The 21315-nt window shown below is 37.8% G+C and overlaps 1 protein-coding gene across 1 annotated transcript; it reads right to left on the minus strand.

Annotated features, from left to right (window-relative positions):
* Positions 1 to 8890: 8890 nt before the first annotated feature.
* Positions 8891 to 21211, minus strand: PLRG1 (pleiotropic regulator 1). The gene is made up of 15 exons (XM_009995985.1): positions 21071 to 21211; positions 20025 to 20131; positions 19640 to 19782; positions 19030 to 19083; positions 17449 to 17542; positions 16935 to 17025; positions 16637 to 16738; positions 15228 to 15320; positions 14749 to 14898; positions 14532 to 14633; positions 13926 to 14028; positions 13232 to 13340; positions 11628 to 11767; positions 10200 to 10393; positions 8891 to 9278 (listed from the first exon to the last, which is right to left on the minus strand). The coding sequence occupies exons 1-15, from the start codon at positions 21209 to 21211 to the stop codon at positions 9219 to 9221; spliced, it is 1683 nt and encodes a 560-aa protein (XP_009994287.1). The 3' UTR covers positions 8891 to 9218.
* Between the last annotated feature and the right edge of the window lie 104 nt (positions 21212 to 21315).

The following is a 21315-nucleotide window of genomic DNA, read 5'->3' on the forward strand; positions in this document are numbered from 1 at the left end:
CACACACACTGCAACTCACAGCATTGCTGTCCTGATGCTTAATTTAAAATGAGAAGAAGGTGAAATAGGAGCCACAAACTTAGCTGCCCAAATTTTTTTCCTCTAGAACATGCATATGCTTTATTTTTCTAGCTCAATGTAAAGTAGTTGGTTAAATTGCAGAGCATGCTAAGTTTGGTGTGAAGATTTTTGAAGTGAGATTGGGCTGGGCTTTTTAAGTGGAACCTGTGCTATTACAAACATCAGCCACAGCCAGTTATGTCTCTGCATCTCACTGGAGCCAGAACTGACCTTGGGAAATTTTGAAAATTCCAGGATTTCAGTCCTAGAGTCCTGAAGAAGCAGTGCAAGTCTGACATAGTGCCCATCAGCAGCACTTTGGGAGTTTGGTGACCACAGAGTGTCACTCCCAGGTGCTTGGTGAAGCTCTGCTCCCCAACTGTTTGGCAGCACAGGCCAAAGCAGTGGCCTGGCTAGATCTGGCATTTCATTTAGCATGCTACTACTTTCCCAGAAGGGAGAGTGAATGGATGATGGGGCAGCAAACAGCTTGAGCAGATGGGCACAGTTCCATGTAGTTGCCACCACACTGCCAAAGCTGCTGTCACTTGTCCCTAGGAAAGGGAGATAAGGTGAGGACACACATGGAGCAACACAGGCAGGACCTACCTCTGCACTTGGGAGGAAACCTCCAAAATGGAAGACAGCCCCCAGTACCATGAGGGGTTAGACCACCCTCAGCCCTATGGGGGAAAGTTTTTGAACAGCTAAAATATTTCAACACTAGCATTTTGGACCAGCAGCCTAGATGTAAAACCATCCTAACAATCACCAGAGATAATGCAATTTGTAAAGAACAAGATTTGCAGTTATGCAGTCATACAGTCCTGCAGTCACAGCTTAAGCAGCAGGATGCCGTGGTGCTATCTCAGTTACTACTCAGGCTGCATGTTTGCTAAGGACGATGATTGCTGCAGGCAGTAAGCAAAGCCAGCTGTGTTATATGTTCAGCTGTAGAGTCTCTTTTCCCTGAACTGCACTGATCTCACCAAACAAAATTTGTAAACCCAAGAGAGTGAATCACCAGTATTACCAAGTTCCATTTCAAAGGCAAAAAACGACATCAGAATCTTCAGAGGAAAGCACATGAAAATGCCAAGTCCACACTCAGTGCTTATTGTGGCAAATGATAGATCACTAACAATATTTTTATTGTTTTGATGCTTTCTGACAGGGGAAATAGCAAAATTGTCAGCAGAGCACTTTATAGTTCATATTTCTAGAAACTCTGCAATGAATTTTAGAAGATATGACCCTATAAACACAGCTCTAGTGTTTCCAGCAGGTGATCTCACTCTAAGCACCAAAGGAAAAAACAAAAACCATTCCTTCTTTCCCTGTAGCACACCCATCTCCCTGATGGTCTCTGGTACATAGGAGAGAAATAAATTATCCTTTTATGCTGCTCGTGAATGAACAGGAGAGAAACAGCATTTGGGCACCAGCAGAGGAAAGGGCAGAGCTCAGGGTTGGGAGATGATAGCTGCTGTGCTTCCAGCCACTACTTCCCACCCCCTCTGGGAGGGTCAGGCTGGGGATGAGAGAGGACATGATGCACCCAGGAGTGAGGAAAGCAGCATCTCACGCTGATGTAGCAGTGTCCCTATCATCCTCAGCATAGGGGAAAATCACAGCAGCCTAAGGAAATCTGTTGACACTGAAAATGAATTAAAAAAGCTAAGACATCAAACACATTTTTGTGAGGGGCTTATCTGAGTATATCTACTTTATAACTGCTTACCAACAAAAAGTGAAACTAATACTTTTTAATCTTTCCCAGGTAAAGTCTCAGGGAATACTAATTTTCCCCTTGCTTACTTAATACTATTTTGTTCCCCTTCTAATCAAGAAGAAAAGTGACTTTACATTAACTCCATGTGAGAATGTACAGGAAAATCTTTCAACAGAAACCATGGGAAAGAGAAGATGAAAGAGTATGAGGTTTCCTGATCTTAGCAAAGCATGTTGTCCACATGGGAAGATTTCTAAATTGCACCACATGTTACTTCAGCCCTGTCTACACCAGAGAAACACACCATGTTAAAAAATGTGTGAACTGATGTGTCTTAAAACTGGGACAGTGTGAACACAGTATTGGCCTGAGATATGAATGACAACAGCTGTGGTATTTTAAAATGTGCTGGCTCCTGGTGGTTAACTGGAAGGTGTCTCCCACAGATAATCACCAGTTTTGTTTTTCATGTCCAACATGCCCTGCTGCATAGATACCCATTATCATTACAGTTATGTCAATGAACTGCTTTGGTATAAACAGGGTGTAAGGCATACATTTATAGAACTGCAGGAGGACATTTCTGCTCTGGCCATTCACTTTCTACACACACCCACACCCATCCCACAAGTCCTTTGGTTTCCTCTTTGAGCAGAACAACATTCAGACTTTTCTTTTTTAAGACATGGATGGAGACAATATTCTGAAGTGCAGAAATTTCTCTTATTTCCTCACTCTCACCATTATGGATAGTGGCTTTTTGTATGCAAATTTTTAAATGGTAAAATATACCATGTTATTGATATGTCCTGGGTTATTCCCAAGGACACATTTTAAGACAGTTTAGAGTTCTGTCCACGATTTTAAGACCTGTATTACCTGAAATAATAGATCTCTTTCCTACACTATTGATAGCATTGATATTTATGTAGTTTAAGAAGCTAGCACTACTAAAGAGCACTATGTGGAACACTCAAGAGAGAAGCTAGATATTTTCCCATCACAAGGACAACAGCCTTTCACTAGCAGATTCTTGCATTCGTCTACATCTTCCCCTGGCTCAGCTTCACAAATACGAAGCATTTGTCAGGACAGTCTCAACTTACCCTAGAGTAAGCTGAGGCTAATAAACTGTTACTGAGCATGATGCTAAGCAAAACAGGAGGTTACAGAGAAAAAGCCCATGGGTATGATTTACTTCAACATCTTTCTAACTTTGGTTTAGGTTTCCTTGGTGTGTGTCCCATTCAGTCTTAGGCTTTGCCACTTGCTTTTTTTCTGCCAAGAAAGTGAAAGTTGTCAGATTTTGTTACTAAAACCAGTGTGGGGCACTTTTAGCAACCACCAGAGCATTTTACACGCAGTGTAGTGTATCACTAGAAGGATCACTCCTGAGGTGAGAACTGGGAGCACGGAGGGAAAAATCTGTAAACATCAGGTTGCCTATCAGGAGAGAAAATAAGATTTTTATCAAGTCTGTATTTTCCTGTCTCCAAGAAAAAACTTCCCACCACAAAATGCTCCCACTGCATAGTCCAGTCACCATGTTTGATGCAGTGAGGCAGAGCCACAGGGGAACCTGGAAGAGGAATCCATAGCATTGCACTCCGCGCCTGGACCATGTGTACAGAACAGCTAGGGATCACACAGGCTCCATGGGGATGCTGTTGATGGAAGAAGGCCAGGGTAAGTTTGGGGAAAAGGAAGAAAAGAAAGGAGTTACCAGGTCATAATTAATCAGGCTGGAAATAGCTTCCAATTTCTTAGCAGTGTTTTCCTCATAAAAGGCCTCAGTTGCCTAAAAAAAAAAAAAAAAAAAATCAAGGAGAAATTGAAACTTGTGTGAGAGAAGGTTACTTTAAAAAATGCACTCCTATAGACCTCAGGGCTGTGTTACTGGAAAGCATGTGGACATTTTCTTCAGGGTATGAAAGTCTGAAACACACCGTGCCATTTTAAGCCATCCTATTTTAATGACTGGAGAATAACTGACCTGGCAACTGCATGGATCAATACCACTAGGAAACTGGCTAACACCAGTAGTTTTCTTTCCCCTTAGGTAATTAAAGGACATTTACAACCTTGCTTACAAATAAAAATATGGGTTTGCTTAGGAAGAGAAATACACTGCATTTCGCTACATACATTTTAATTAGCAACATTTTTATCTATAACTTGACTTAGCTACCATGATGAGTTTGACTCGCTGGTTACTTTTGAATTTCCTGTTAAACAATGATTTAGATCAACATGGAATAATAAAACTCATTCAGTGGGATTTTTAGTTCCAAAATAGAACAAAGTCATTAGCAGAACTGATTGATTATGGTGGGTTTGTACTGCCAAGCTTTCTTTGAAAGAAGCAAGTTCATTACCATGTTGCATGGAAAGAAAAGAATTGGAATGAGCAGGAAAGAATTAATATACTTACAGCACATGAAATTTGACTCATCTGGCAACTGAAGCCATGCTAAAATTTTTGTATGGAATTTTTCTATTCATTCTCTATATTGTTACTTTATTGAGAGCAGATCTTTAGTTGTCAATGCAGGAAGCTTGCTTGTCAAGGAGATTTAATTGGAAATAGTTATGTCATGTTAAGATTAGTGTTTTCTTTTCCTAGTATATAAAAAAATGCTGTTGGATGCAGCACAAACGTTGTTCAGATTGTACAAGCTACACCCTTATTTATCACATAATAGTCTCCCAACAGCAATGCATCCTGTCAGCATGACAATCCACACTATAAAGTCATGTCTCATTCCACAGCTCATGATTTGCCTGTCAGAATGAAGCAGACTGTGCTGTAAGGTAATCCTTACGTTCAGTCAGTTGTAAAATCAGCCTCACTATCTTCTTACGCTGTTCTTTGGCTTCATTCTTCACACTTTACTCTTAAGCCTTGTTTAGAATGATACTTGCAAGTGCTTCCTCCATAAAAATCCCACTGCAGCAGCAAACCCCTCCAGACTTGTCACTCCACATTGCTCTGCAGTTCTTCATGTGTCAAAGTATGTGGAGTTATCATAAGGGTGTTTTACATGCATTATCTGCACTTCTCAAACACAAGTGTAAGGTGTGTTGGTTTCAAGGAAAGAAAAACAAAACAACAGTTTTCCCAAGCCTGTGCAAACTTAAGATATCTTCTTTTCAACGGTAGTTTTCCTGTCACTGATTTCAGTCTTCCTTACCTGGATGACACAAACATTTAGCTAAATCATTGTTTATAATGTTGAGGTCTAATTTGCAGATAAGTGCATAAATTAATCCATGCCTTAGATAGACATTTGGGGCTTATGTAGTTGTCATATTCAAAACGAAACAAAATAAATCTAAAGAAAGGTTAACAAAAGCCTAGCCATAACATGCACCAGAAGGAAATGATCATGTTGCTGACTTAAAGGTTCCCAACTAAACACTTACAAAGCCAATACTATACAGTTTCAATACAAGCTGCAATAGGAAAACAGTAACACCTAAGGGTTGATTCTGCAAATTCCTGAAGTGAAAAACTTTTAAAAGATTTTCAATATACCATTTGGAAAAAAAAAAAAAGCGTCCACATCTAGAAACTCTGCAGTTCCCACCTAGAGTAAATCGTATAGAGTTTTTCATATATTGTTAAATATATCTGACTGATGTTTTGCAGCAACATGTAGAATAGGAATTTCTGGCCTACTAAACACAAAACTAATCTCCTAAGGCTTCAAGACGTAAATAGCCAGAAACCTCATTCTGAGCTGCTGCCATTAAAGAAACATCACTGGAGTCTCACAAAGTGGCAAGCTTTACCTAATCTGTAGTTCCCCATCTGCCAAGTTTTTGATCTACAGACAAAAACAAGTCAAAAAGCTTCTCTCTCTTCATGCAGCCTTCAAGCTCATTTCAGCAGACCTGTTTGATTTCAAGGGACTTAAGTGATTCACCAACTGCATATTCTGCTTAAAGAACAGCTTCCATAGGAAGTAATTTATGCTAGTTTCTAGGCCTGCTAATCTAGAGTTAAAATTTATAGAACAAAATTGCAGGTAGACCTTTTTCAGTTGATCAGACTTACTGGCATTCATTTCCAAATCCTCGCCATTTTCTTAGGTGCACCAATATAAATTTAGAAGCCTCATCAAAAAAGAATTATGTATCTGGTGCACAAAAACTCATCATCTTCTGTGGATACTTACATAAATGTTGTGCCAGAGTGAGTCCTAAACTCGAGGAAAAAAAACAAAACAGTGAAACTTGACTTCAAAAATCATTGACAGAACTCCCATTGATTTCATTGTGACCAAACTTTCAGTCATAGACAGAAATACCTTTAATTTGCTCCTAGTAAGACACACCAAAATTAGTTTAACTCTATGCTTTTTTTCACTCACACAGCTCACATCCAGAACTTGGCCTAGACCTCAAGCTTAACTCCAGAGAGGTTTAGTTTTTTTTTAAACGCTTTAGAGAAAATTAATGAATTCTGCATCTGTTTTGCTAATTTCTTCAAGCAAAGAGGAAGCTCTTAATAAAATAACCATCAGTACTTTCTCTCTTCACTACAGGTGATCTGCAAAAATATTTGTTACTGTAGTATGGGAAACAGTAATAAATTTTAAACCTAAATTAACTTTCAATATATATTTAGTTAATTTTTGTTGTTCTTATTACAAAACCCAAAACAGAAATAAAAAGACATGAAATCATATTGTACTGAAGGTTTTATTGATGGCTAAATCGCTGTCACTTAGATCAAGCATAGCAATTCAGTTCTTATCTAACAGGACTAAAAATAAATTGGCTATTGAAGATTAACTTCTGTAAGCCTTTCAGTTGTCAAAGACACTTCTGCACAAGTTTCATGCTGTCAGCAAGTGACAGCACTCTAGCTGCATAGCTTACATTGTATGCTTTAGTATACAGCAAAGAGTAACCTTAATTTTATCATTTTTACCAATTTCACTTTTTAAAATTATGTTACAAACAAAACCCCATTTTCTTCTCTGCAATTATCTACAGCATCAAACAAACATGTATGATTTGATCATATACAGAAGACAGTATCAAACTTTATGAAATAAAATGAAAATAATTATTTTCTGAGATTAGACTCATGTTCAGTATTACTTTAACTTACATACAGGGTGACACTTTCCAGAAGCACATAAAACACTTGTAGTGGATCAGACCCTTCTCTTTCATTTCACCTTACAACTTAAATGGAGAAAACTAAGGTACCACTTTGTATCCTACACAATCAAATACATGTGTGCCATAACTCACTATCTGGGCTTATTTTGCACTAAAGAAGCTCTTAAATGAAATCTGATAATCTTGATGTGTCATAAATAATACTTGCAGAAGTACATGTGATGATATTCACATTACTGCCAAGTGGAAGAAAAAACTGCTGGGAAGGAAATGAACATGCAAATAAAATGTTAGAGTATAATATAAAAATTAAATCAGACGTAAAACTTGGATAGCACATTATAAAGACCAAAAAGAAACGTATTATTCCAAATAACAGTGCATAGCCTTTAATTTGCAATCCAAATCTGGGCACAAAAAGAATGCCCTGGCAACCACTGCCACATGCTAGCAGATTCCTCCAGAAATCCAGGGAGGAAACAAGTTCTGCAGAAGACTTTCCGATCTCTCTTTGAAGCATTAAACAGTGGAATAAACTCAGTTTTTAAAGGAAAGTGCCAGGACAGAGAACATGTGCTAGAACGGTGAGCCAAAACCTCTCATTTTCCCTTCCTAATTCCAAATTATCAAAAGAAATAGAAGATGCATCTAAGAAAAAACGTAAGAAACAAAACAAACAAAAAACCCACAACAATCCCATCCTTTTCCAAGGAAGCTATTCCTCTCTGCTCTGGTTTCCTACAGAGGATTTCACTGTGAGCAAGAAAATTCTGTGTAACACAAATACTTCATTGATTTCTGGAATGAAGCACTAGCAGCAGCATAAACTACGCATAAGCCACAACCTGTCTTTTTCCCCGTTACACAAATTAGAATGACAGAATCTCAGAATGTGGTATTTTATTTGGATAATTTGGATGATACTTTGATTTTTTTCTGATGTTTAATCCAACTTGTAAACACCAAATATTCCCTGCCCTTTAAAAGGGCTTTGTCAAACATTTAAATGATAAATACAAGACCTCCTGTGCATCATAAATGACAAAACAAAAACTCTCATAACAGCACTTATTTTTACTAGCTTTTTGTAAGTTCCACTGCCGGTGTCACTTCTCTAGCATAAATCCCAGATTTGAAATAAGTCACACAGAACAGAAATAATGATTGTGAACTGCTCACTATCTACGCTGTTGCCACTGAGCAATCCTTAGCATCTACCAGCACAGAACTTGCCACTGCAGTTATTAACACTGCTCACGGGGCTGCCAATAAGGGAACAGCTTGATGACAATGCTTTTCTCTGCCCATGAAGGGCAATGGCTTTACAGCAGCACAGACATCACAGCTGTAGTAATGAGGCTTACATATTTACTCTAAATACCGTTCAGTAGCATTTTTTTATTTTTAAATTCCTTCATAAGATCATGGGGAGACACACCAACATGTAAAATTAAGGCTGGAATGACTTAACAACTTTTCCTCTTAAGAGTTCTGTTTTAAAATTTTGCTATATTCTATCATCATACATGCTTTGTATAACTGAAAAAAAACCAAACCAAACCCAGCAGGTGACTTACAAAAAGTCAACTGGTCCTAACCCTCTGGTGACTGCGAACAACATGTCTTGACAGTGGTCTTTGTTATAGAAGGCCCACTCTGAAATGAGTGAACATGAGGAGTTGAATATGAAACCCTTCCTAGGGAAATGAACACTTGGACGATCCATTTCATTCAATAACACAGCACTGGCAATGTTCACTGGCTGTGTTTATAAAGCAAACAACATTATTATATTTTTCTGCTTCTTTCTTGATCATTCTATTAGTCTGTAATTTATTGTATATACTGTTCAATAACAGTATATCCTTAACATATGTACAACAAACAATACTGGTCTAAAATCCAAAAGCATAGCTCAAGAAGTTCCCTAGATGGCTTCTATGCATAAATACACAAAAAATTTTTGGAGTCAACCAAGGGTCTTTCAGAAAACCTGGCTCACCAAAATATTTTTAGACTTACACAATAGATTCGTACAAAAAATTAAGCACCTGCCTATCTGTCCTTTTCATGGCATATACATGCTCCACAAAGAATTTTAACAGCTGCAACCAGTTTACTGGGATCACACCAAAAAAAGACAAAAGGGAAGAGAAATAAAATTTATTACAAAAAATGTTGAAATAACAGTGACTTAGCTGACTTCCTGCTCTGCTGTTCTAGGCAGAACAAAATGTGACTGAATGCTCTCAGGAAAGCCAAAACAAAATTACAGTGTAAATGTGTTGCTGCACTAAAATCGCTTTCTCTTGATAATTTCTGGTTTCCAGCTGATAGGATGAGTTTCTTCAGTCTAAAGGGAAAAAAAACAAAACATGTTTTAAGGTTTATTTTAACTTGCAATTCACCCATAATTAGGATTCAGTTCAAAATGTTACTCACATAGTATATATACTCTATTTAATCTTTTAAATTGTAATAAGCTAATGTACTACGCAATTTATTCAAATACAATTTTTTATCATTTCATTGTGTGAAGTACCTGATGAGATTTTTTCAGTTTTTTCCTTGCAACAAGGACAAAAATCAGGTTGGCAATGGCACTTCAGAAACAACAGTGTAGTGATCAAAGCACAGAAACAGGTATTCTAGAGACAGTGCTTCCAGCAATATCTACCTCAGTATCGGTAGGTACCACACACCCTACAGTTCACCCAATAGCAAAATGGATAAAACATTCCTTATTCCTTTATATCTAAGAGTTGCTCCAAGTCTTAATTCAATGCAAAAATCCTAGTATTTACTACAAATCCTTATATTCTTTACATTGCAGACATACCTTGACAAAATACACATTAAGCTACTGTCTGTATTAGTAAATGGATTCAGATTTGAGAATAAGCTATTTCCTCTGGATCCTAAAAATTGTCACGGCAAATAATTAACCTATATCATACACAGAAGTATAAGTATTTTTGCTGATTCTTGTGTTTTAGAGCATACAACTGTACACCCTCCCCTACTGGCTTCAAAATTCAATGAATATTACTGTATTAAGATTTCTCCAAACTGGTCACAAAGGACTTTAGCAGAAGAGTTGAAGGACCTGAGTGCATAAACTAGATGCTGTCCTCCTAACATGATTATGTACACATTGCTTTCAAACTTCAATCAAATGCTCTACAAAGACTGTGCACATCTCAATGATACAAGTAAGACTTCCTTGAAATCTGTTGACTTCATGACAATACATTAAAAAGACACTCCGACATACCGCAGTATCATCTTCTTTGTATACTTTGATGGTTTTATCAGCTTCAGCAGTCAGCAATCTGCTTTCTGACTGGTCAAAAACACAAGCAAATATTCCAGATTCACTGTCCAAAGAGCCTGGCTGTACAGCTGCATGTACTCTCTGGAAATTGTATCCAGTTCTCCAATCCCAAAGATGCATAGTACCATTATCAGCTAAAACAAACAAACAAGCAAGCATCCTTAGTATTTTAACCAGGTAATTTATATCCATTTTCTAAAAAGGTTATAATGAACAACTAACCAATGCATCAGGAATACATCAGCTATAACATTAATGTACAACAACTCAGTACACCCTACAAGGTTCCCATTTTCTACTGTTTTCCTTCTTAGTTAGGAAAGGCTGATCTTGTTTTAGAAGGCTGATGGAAGCTTCCTCAGAATCTCCTCCAGTTTTGCATTAGATAAACCTTAGAGGTGATACACCACATCACACGGCAATTACAGCAAGCTACTTTGAAAGCAAAGTAAGGATTGGCATTCTGAATATCAAGCTCCCTGTTTAGTACCATCACTAAAACCAAAGAAAGAGGTATAATCCTACCCAACAGAAGACAAACATTAGGGAATCTGTAATGGGACATCGGCGTAATGTTTGCAGAGGTTCTATTTCAAATCCAGTTTAAACCACTACCAGTCTTACTGCTAGCAGTATCAGCTACAGAGTATTCGCAGCAATCTGAAAAGTCTTTTCAAACTCACTTTTGTGCATGCAGCTCAGTAACATCCAGGAAAATAAAAGTGGCCCTACTGGTCTGAAATGAAATTGTATGCTGCAGCAGGCTTACAGGCACAGATAAACAAGAGCTCAGCAAGCACTTTTGTCTAAGAACCTCCAGCCATACATACACGCAGGAGAGGAAAATCACAGAATCGCCAAATTGTTAGAATTGGAAGGGATGTATAGAGATCATCTAGTACAACTCTCCTGCCAAAGCAGGATCCTCTAGAGCACTTTACTCAGGACTGCATCCAGGTGGGTCTAGGATATCTCGAGAGAAGGGGACTCCACAACTACCCTGGGCATCCTGTTCCAGTGCTCTGTCGTCCTCACTGTAAAGAAGTTTTTCCTGGTATTTAAAGGGAGACTCTAGCTCCATCCTCTTTCCGCCCAACCTTTACACACTTCTAGGCATTAATAAGGTCTCCCCTCCATCTTCTCTTCTTGAGACTGAAGAGTCTCAGCTCTCTCAGCCTTTCCCCATAGGGGAGATGCTCCAGTTCCCCAATCATCTTTGTTGTCCTCCGTTGGGACTCTCTAGTAGTTCCCTGTCCATCTTGAACTGTGGAGCCCAGAACTGGATGCAGTATTCCAGATGTGGCCTCACAAGGGCAGAGTAGAGGGGGAGAATGGAAATAAAAAAAAAAAAAAAATTTCTCATTTTACCTCCTGAGACCAGAACACCATCAGAATTCACAGCCAGTGTGTTGATGATAGCATTGTGCCCAGAAAGGTTCTGAATGAAATTTCCATCTGGGAATTTCCACTGTTTAATATTATCTGGAGAACCAGATGCAAATGTGTAACTGAAAGAAAATAAGCACAGTATATTAAAGTAGGGATAAAAAGCCATCCTTTATTGAAAGTACCGTTAAATGCTAGTTGTGAAGTTACTTAATACAAAAGGCTTTTCTTTGAAAAGTTACTTAATACTAATGCTTTTCTGACACTTTGCATAAAATGAAACAATTTTATTAACGCATGAAATACTTATCCACATTTCCTTTCTGTTCCATAGATTACCTGACCTTTACAAATCCTTTGCCATAGAGGATGTTAATGTGCAAATATTAAAAATGCACGTTACATTATTGTCAGTTGTTATTCCAGCAAATTTTCAGGTATAAGGGCATCATCAGCAAAGATACCAGGAAAAAAAAATATTGGCTTGTCCTCTAAAACTACACAACTAAGGATAAAGCACTGCAAAAAAGTCAACTATAAAAGAAAACTTGTTTTACTGAGTTACCCTAAAATAGTCAGTTCCATCATTTTAACATGTGGAAGCAGATAAGGTAATTTGGGCAGCACATACAAAGCCTGTAGGAAATGCAGTTGCCACAACGACTAAGCAATTTTCTGTCTATTTAGAAGATTCTTCAGTAACAAAATAGATTTGGAAAAAAATACTGAAATATTAAAAAACTGAAATACAAAAAAAATAGTATTTTGACAGTTTCTGCTTCTCAATAAAACACTAATTTTTTTTTCAAAGAAGTATGATGAATGAATCTGAAACCAGATTTTTTTTTGCAGAATATAATTCAAACTGGGGTCTTTCTCTGCTACAGCTAGAAGGCATAACATGAGATTTTTACAAATTTTCAGACACACAGATTGGATCAGAACTGATTCATATAAAAGATTCCAAATTTCTGCGTTAACAGGATTTAATCTTCAAATATTGAAGGTACAGAAGTACTACAGTTCTACGTGAATTCCTTTTCTCCATTGTTCAAATGGGTATTTATCTGAAGAGACAACTGCAATATAGCAACTAATTTCAGAGTACTTCCAAAAACACCCTCTTTGAAGATTAAATACTCACAAGAAGTTTAAGGTCAGTTAGATTGAAATGTCTTGTGCAGTCAACGACATTCAAAAAGATGCTTTTGCATTAGTCAGTCTCCTTCAGCATTATTTACACATGTGCCACTTTACATTCATTACTTCACTTTCTGCTAACAATCATTCAGCTACATATTTATTATTAGACTTAAAAAGGCAATGTCACTAGTTTCTCAAGGACTGCATCAAAGGCACATACATAATAAATTCTGTGGGATAAAAATAATTCTCAGGATTGCTAATGTACACCAGTGTTAATGGCTGGACAGCACAATCAGTGTAGTAGAAGTATTTGAGAACAGATATGTACACTTTTACAGCATTTTAAGCTCATTAGTTTTTCACATTATTATGCCCAAATCATCACTCACATTGGCTTTCTGCCACCATTGTGTAAGTGTAAAAGAATGAGGAAAACTTACTGTCTTGGATGTAGCACTACTGCTCTTACAGATTTTTTGTGATTTGTTAAAGTAACACGGGTTTTTCCTGCCACCAAATCCCAGAGCCGTATGGTAGTATCATGACTACCTGCAAGAAAAAGAAAATACAAAGTAGTAGAAACCATAATATTTATTATTTAATAATTATTATTTTTTTAAGGCAGCCAAAACTTCTTTTGTGAGACAAAGACATTGTTAATGTTTGTTACAAAAACATGATACTAGTGGCTACCTCACACAAGAAAGATGCTGGGTTTTAGCAGTCTTTTTAAGCAGTTTGAAATTCAAGGAGACCCAAATAGTTACAAAATAAGACTGAAATTTGACATAATGGGGAAGAAGATGAACTTTATATTTAACCACTAGACACTTCTTAAGTGGATTGGAAGGAACTGTGAAATATCACAGAAAATGAAGTCACAGTACATATGACAACAAATAATATAAACACAGAAGCACAGAAAAAGATTCCAACAATGCACAGCTGTATTACTTAAACATACCATTAATAGCATGAGATAACCATTGCACCGCCCATTTTCAACAGAAAAATAAGAGAAATTTAATAAATTAACAAAGGTAAAATTATGAAATTCACAATTACTGAAAACTAATCATATGTTCACGATAACGTTTTTCAATCACGTTACTTGTGAAACCGTGCCCACTATACCTGTAATAATCTGTGGTTCTGCAGCTTGGCATTTCACTGTCGCTACCGCGTTTGTGTGTCCCGACAGCGTGTGCACGCTGGCTTTTGTCCTCACATCCCAAATCTGTGAAGTCACAGGAAATAAGTCACAGAAGTGACAGGTACATACTCAATACAATTTAGGCACTGCCATTGATCACATGTATTCCTTGCCATAGTTCTACAGATTAAGCAATGATATTTAGGTTGTTTTTTTTCATTAAACAATCACAACTGCCTCAGCTGGTAAATTTCAAGGGCAGTGGGGACCCTGCCACTGAACTTCCAGACACATAGATAACTTGAAGTTACCATAAAGTCATATCATCTTCTAAATGACACAAAGTGATCCTACATATACTATGAATTCTATCAACTAAGTTAAGAAATAAAAAATCCTTCTGAAGTAACACTGCATTTTTGTCTATTTGGGCTTCAGTTTTTATCAGCTATAGAAGACATTTAACACAATTTTAGTATTTTCATCTTTATTCATGTTAACTTTTGGTAAATATTCACTTCACAAATGGAACGTGTTGAAGCACAGCAACATATCAAGAGGTACAAACATAACAATGCTATACTTACTCGTGCTGTTGAATCTCTGCTGCATGTTACCAAGACATCTATTGTGGGATGCAAATCTAAACCATAGACAGCACTTAGATGACCATGGTAATGTCTGATAACCTAGATGAATAAAAATGCACACACAATAATTGGATATTTGAAAAAATAGTCTCAATGTTTTGATTTTTATATTAGCCACCACCAATTAATTCCAATTAAAGCAACTACAGCTTACCTTATTGTATTCAAGATCCCAGCATTTCACTTGCTTGTCTTCTCCACAAGAAAAGAGGTATGGACTTCTTGCACTTACTATCACCCCTCGTACAGTACTGATGTGTCCCGTCAAAGACAATTTCAATTTCCCACTAGCAAGGTCCCATATCTGCATCAAAATAGGCATTTTGAGGTAAAAAACTAAAAGCTACACATTAGTAGTCTCGGTAAACAGCCCAAATGTAGTTAACTCTGCTGAATTTTAAATTAAAAACAGTAACACCAAGGTTTGCTTCCCAGCTGCTACCATGTAATATGAGAAATCTCAAGAAGTAATACTCCACAAATCCTTTACAACTAGGTAAGGAAAAATGTTCCACAGTTCATTATTCTGCAAGCAGTAGCCAAGAACGTGTTTCCAAGGGCTGAAGACTTTCCTAAATGAGAACACAAAAAACACCCCCAACAAACTGTCAGTGACCTTTTCCAGCCTCTTACCTTTATAGTTCTGTCAGCAGAGCCAGTAACAAACCACTGATTTCCTGGTTCTACTGCAATGCATCTCACCCAACCCAGGTGACCACTGATAACCTTGAGAAAAAACAAAAACTTTCCTAAATCTAAAGTAATACATACAACTGTCGATATAATTTTCGTTCTCCAACACCGGAATTTGTTAGTATTGACCAAGAAATGCACACCTCCCAAAAAGTTAAACATGAAATTAGTTCTGGAGAGCCTGATTTATACTTCAGTTAAATGAAGAGACTACTGGAAATTCATGTGTCATAGGCTAGACTTGGGGAACTTGCAGTACAGAAAGATTCTGCTCCTATGGGCAACTTTTTCAAATCCTTTGAGAGTCAACAACACTCAGGCTCAACGATGCTTGGCAGAAAAATATTCTATTTAAGCACAAGTTCCTGCTACTGCTGTATATTGCTTATACAATAGTGGTTGAAGAACAATTACAGAAAATCCTGGAGAAAGATCTCACAAGAAAAGATCTACCAACGCCTGGCTTGCTTAAAGCAACCTTTCAGTTTCTCTCATTTCTCTGAAGTCAAACAGCTAAATCAAAATGTATTTGGTTTCACTGGATGTCACATTTCAGGCACTGTCATACAGGTAATTTCAGATGATCTAAAACTTGTTCAGATGAACAAGTTCTTAATAAGGCAGAAATACTTTGGAAAACTAAAGTGGATTCTTCTAACCAGATGAGACCACAATGACATGCATTCCAGACAGCTGTTTGGATTTCTTCATGGTCTAGGAATAGAAATGGGCATTTATACGGAAACAAAAATTTAATAAATAATCTATCTGACCGATTTTAAATCCCCAATTTTCACAAACTACTTCAAACCAAGCTTAGGAAGACCAGCTAAAATGTAGATTTAAAAAAAGAGATAAGATGAAACCCCCATTTGGTATTCCAGCTATGCTTCTAAGTTGCTTGAACAAGTTTTTGCTCTGTTGAGCAAGGATTTTGACAGCAAGCCTCCAGTAAAACATGTAGAATTAGTACAGTGACTTGAATTATATTTACAGTCTGTCTCAAAAGAAAGTGCTCCTAACAAGTAGGCATTTTCATTTGCTTTACCTTAAATCTCTCAAGACTTTATTTTGATGCCATTTTTTTCAACTCTAATTTATCACAATACAACTAAACCTATGTAAACAAGTGTAAAATTAATAATACTCACAAAATAATTTTCCAAATCAAATAAAAAATGTTCATATTCTAGTATCAGTTAAGAAGCGTGCATATACAACTTAGTTATGATCACTTCTTGTTTCATTTTTGTGAATGATAAGAAAAATAACAATTTGAGGTCTTTATAGGATAAAAAAATAGTAATTTACTTTTATATGCATGGTGATGTCATAAATTTGTAACTTACTCTGTACAGTTTCCAAGGTGGATGCCACTGTGGTTTAGGCATGGTTGGAGCCTTCTTTGCCATTAATGCAGAATTTTTGTTTCCACCAGCTTCTACCATAGCCTGTAAGTTAAAAGGAAAGTTACTCTTACGCTTTATAATCTACCTCTTCTTCTAAAACCTAAAGCCTTGTCACTCTGATATCTCAACCCTGACTAAATTTAGTCAGTCAGGATATCTCCACACAACACAGCAATGAATCCAGAAGCAACCTGGTGAACACTCTGCACTTCTCACACTAGATGTGCAACAAACTTACCCCGGACATCCCAGGAGGCTGCGAACGCTCAGATATTCCAGCATGCCTGTAAATATCACCCACACCAGCAGCTGTTCGATTTGCATCCAACCTAGGTTGAACAAAAATGGTTGATGGGTGAGAATCGACTGCCTTTCACTAAGTGATAAGGTATCACATGGATGCAACCAGTTGAGTGTTGTAGACCTCCAAGGATAAAGACTCCACAACCTCTCTAAATAAACCATTCCAAGGCCTCACCACCTCAAGGTAAAGGACACTCAAAAAAAGTGCCTCACCTTTATCTTGTACCTAAACCAGAATTTCCCTTGCTCCAACTTCTACCTATTGCCTCTCACAACACTGAAGAAAAAAAAAAGTACATAAAAACAATGCCTGGCCACTCTATTCGTTCTAATTTTATAAATTAGAACATTCAAAATACTCAAAAGTATCTTTTATCCTGACCCTTGTGTCTTGCCTTGAAATGCCCATAGATAACAAAAAAATGTGTTAGTGAAAAACACCACAGTACCTGGACTGAGAAGCAGGAAGTGCTACAGCCAAGGACTGTGCTGCAGACTCACTAGGCATCCTCTGGACCTTAGAATCTGCTGTCAGAGCCACACCTTGAAAAAAACAAAAAACAAACAAGTATTTGCTAACCTAGGTCCTTCAGTGCAGTTTATTATGCTGTCACTATGTGGTGCTTGGTATCATGCACTGGTGCCAGAATTACAAAAGCATTAGTCCTACCGAAGTGAGTATTTCAGACTACAACTTAAAATTTACAACCTCATCCTAAGAACTGGAGATCACTTTAAAAAAAAATTAAAGACTCTTTGCAAAGTGTAGTTTTGGTGCACACTGGTAAGTTTATTCCACTCCCATTTCTACATTTCCTTCCTTAACCAAAGTTCTGGCAGATGACAACAAAACTATGTTTGGGTGAGAGGTGTAGGCTAAAACAAGAAACATCAAAATAAATCTTACTTTTAATTGTGACATATTTGATTCTGCTAAAAGAACACTGAACTTGGAGAAACCTCTGTGAGCAAATCTTCTCCCCACAGCTAGAGTCAACTATGCACATTTTTTTAATGGCTGAGGGTCCACTGAACACTTGCATTTATTAACTTCCAAATCAATCATAGAATCATAAAATCATCCTGGTTGGAAGGGACCTCGAAGATCATCAAGTCCAACCATAACCTAAATTCCCCTACTGTAACCTAATTCACCCATTCAGTGCTTAAATCATGTCACTAAGCACTATATCTACATTTCTTTTAGAGACTTCCAGGAACGGTAGCTCCACCACCATCCTGGGCAGCCTGTTCCACTGTCCAACCACTCTTTTGGTAAAGAAATGCTTTCTAATATCCAGTCCTCCCCTGGTGCAGCTTCAGGCCATTTCCTCTTGTCCTGTCATTATTCACTTAAGAGGCCAACTCCCACCTCCTTACAACCTCCTTTCTGCCATAATACATTTCTCAGCAGACTGTGATAAAATTAAGCACAGTAAAAGACAAACAACTAAAACTAAATTGCTACAAGAGCAGGACTGATCAGTGAAAAGTGCCAGTTAGCAACAGCCAATGTCACAACACAGAAGCACAATCCCTTCAGGCATAGACAAAACCAAATGACACTCTTAGACTCTAATAACTCTTTTTCAGAAAAAGGTGGTGATACCTACACCTTTCTGCTCTGGTGATGAAAAGCAAGACACATTCCCCCTTTTCTTTCAACTTCCTTCTAGCTGGAATAGCACTTTCTTGCTCACAACAAAACATTAAGAGCAGCTCTGCCACAACAGTGGGGGCATCAGGGATTTGTGGGACTCAGTAAACTCTCCAAGAGAAGGGATTCCTAGGACATTTTTGTTATGATGGTACCACCAGAGGTGATACCTCATAGAAACAATCAACTCACAGCCAGCTCACATCCACTGATTCTTAGTGAGAAGATACGGCATCTATTCCTAAATCCTCCTCGTACCTCCTATCCCAGAACATTTAACAGCCACAAGAGCCTGCTCCTAGTAGGATGGAGTATGCCTAGTTCTGACAGTAAAGCAAAAATCCCTAGCAAACATTCACAGAATTTTACTTACCGGGCCCAGGTGGATATGGATGTGTACCTGTTATCAAATACTCAAGTTCTTGTCCTAAAAGAGCAACAAAACTTCATATTAATAACTAAATTCTGTACTGCACTGCTAATGACGCATTCAACCAGGAAATGAAGGAAAACAGAGCAGGTCATACACAGCAGGAGAAACCAGCAATCACTTCTAATGTACGACACTTAGACATTTCTGATTTTCATTAATTTTATTTGTTATGGTTACCTCAGCTTTTAAAAAATAAAGAGTAAAAAGACATTTTTGAAATGGTAATGCCACTTGTTATCAAGAAGGACTCTCTCAAAACAAAAAATCACACGGTGCCAAAGATACTTTCTTCATGGAAAAAGATTAAAGTACACAAATATCATGGGTGTGTGAAACCTAAGCAAGCCACAAGAACTGATTATATGTTATTATATGATTATATATTATTCCTTGTTTTGAATCACTTAACTCCTGTGGACCCTAGCAAGAAAAATACCAGTGTAAAAATTATTTCCATCTTTATCTCTAGCAAATACTGGACTGCATTCTTCAGATTTTACATCAGGGAGACTGTCACAAAAGACAAATATACCACTAAGAGCAAACTAACCTTGATTTCCAGGATACTGCTTGTGTCCATAAGGATCCCCAGAGTTTGGGCCTCCTTTCTCTCTTAAGTTTTCTTTAAGAGTAGGCATGTGTAGCACTGAGCCGTACTCTGTACGCAGCTTGACTGCCATCTTCACTTTGTGACTGTTGGAAGAGTAAAACATAATCCTGATTTAAACCTCAAGTTTTAAATTGTTATTATACAACTTAATACTTTAGAAAAGTATTTTTTACAACTTACTTTACAATTCTAATATTTTATTCTCCCCTCAAGGCTACACTTCTAAATATTCAGAAACACCTGTACTTCTGAGTTCCACGAAGCAATCACTCCCACGATTTAAAACTTGAAGTCCTACCAGAATTTCACTGATTGCAGCACTTACCTTTCTTCATCTAATGGGATAGGCTTGGCATTATCAGCTACAAACATATCATGGGTTCTCTTCAAAGATCTGAACACAAGTGTGTGCACAGAATGCTTTTGGACTTCCTAAAATAAAGAAGAGAATATTTCAAAAACATCTGGACATAATTCAATGAAAAATGGAAAACGGAAACATAAATTGAACTAAGCAGCGATTTCAGTACTGTTAGATGATACAGCACTATTTGGCTCATAGAAAACATTGCTCTTCTTGGAAGCTGAAAAATTAATTTTATCTGTTAATTGTTTTATTTCAGTGTTTACACAAAATAACACTCTCTATCTTGGAAACTGCCAAGACTTTGAAAAGCAAGCCAAAAACTTTGATCACACTTTCTGCACTGGCATCCTGAAAATACTCCTGTAAATTTTATTTTACTATCAACATAAAAAAGAACAAGGGTAATCATCTGTTTCTGTGCAGTGTCATTTTATGCAAGCATAGCACAGTTTACTGAGATAAAACTTGGGATCAAACCTAACAAGACTTGTTTTCCTTTTAAAAATTTTATTTTTTACTAAAATCAAAGCATACTTAAAATCTCCTTCAGGAACTAATAAGCAGAAGTTATTAATTTTTATTTGCCCCAGCATTTGGAATTAGGTTTTGAATTTCATATAACTGGAGAAAGAAATAAGAATCACAGTAGCTAATTACTATTCCACAACAGCAGCTGCTGAAATCACTACATGAGTAATAGGTAACAGAACACCTTCCCAACAGGGAAGAATAATCTGCAAGTATTTTTTAACAGAGACACTACTCTATAAAAAAACATTTAGTCCAGCGTTACATGAGGCAGCAGCCTTTGCATCTTCTTCCACGCTCCTGACACCACCACTTGCTTTTAGACATGCACGACATTCACCCCACAGTAACTACTCCACTGCCTACAGGACCGAGGTCCTTCTCCCCAGCTTTACTTCCAAGCCCTCCCAAAAAAAAAGCTACTGCTTTCTTGAGCAGCTGCCTAAGCCAGTGAGGGACTGGAGGCTGGGCATTACCGCATCCCCTCCCCACTGTAAGTCTGGTAAAGAAAAACAACCGCCTGCTCCCTCCTGCCCCAGACCCAGAGATCGCGGCCCCTCCCCACGGCCCCGCCAGGCAGCGGCCGAAGCCCGAGAACCGGCGAGAAACACCCCCATCCCGCCCCGAGGGCAGCCTGGGCAGGGGCTGGGAAGGCGAAGGCACCGCCGGGGCCCATCCCTGCAGCAGCGCTTCCGCACGGGGGGAGCGGGTGCAGCTCCGG

The sequence above is a fragment of the Chaetura pelagica genome, unplaced genomic scaffold (assembly GCF_000747805.2).
Source record: "Chaetura pelagica isolate M959 unplaced genomic scaffold, ChaPel_1.0 scaffold142, whole genome shotgun sequence".
Lineage (NCBI taxonomy): Eukaryota > Metazoa > Chordata > Aves > Apodiformes > Apodidae > Chaetura > Chaetura pelagica.

What these genes read in the sequence shown, in the direction of transcription:
- PLRG1 (XM_009995985.1), bottom strand. Translation starts at nt 21,211, where the DNA reads ATGGGGGTGTTTCTCGCCGGTTCTCGGGCTTCGGCCGCTGCCTGGCGG. An exon ending in GCAGAGATTCAACAGCACGA is followed by an intron (nt 14,029 to 14,531) that starts GTAAGTATAGCA and finishes GTGACTTCACAG; the next exon opens with ATTTGGGATGTGAGGACAAA. An exon ending in AGAACCACAGATTATTACAG is followed by an intron (nt 13,341 to 13,925) that starts GTATAGTGGGCA and finishes TTTTTCTTGCAG; the next exon opens with GTAGTCATGATACTACCATA.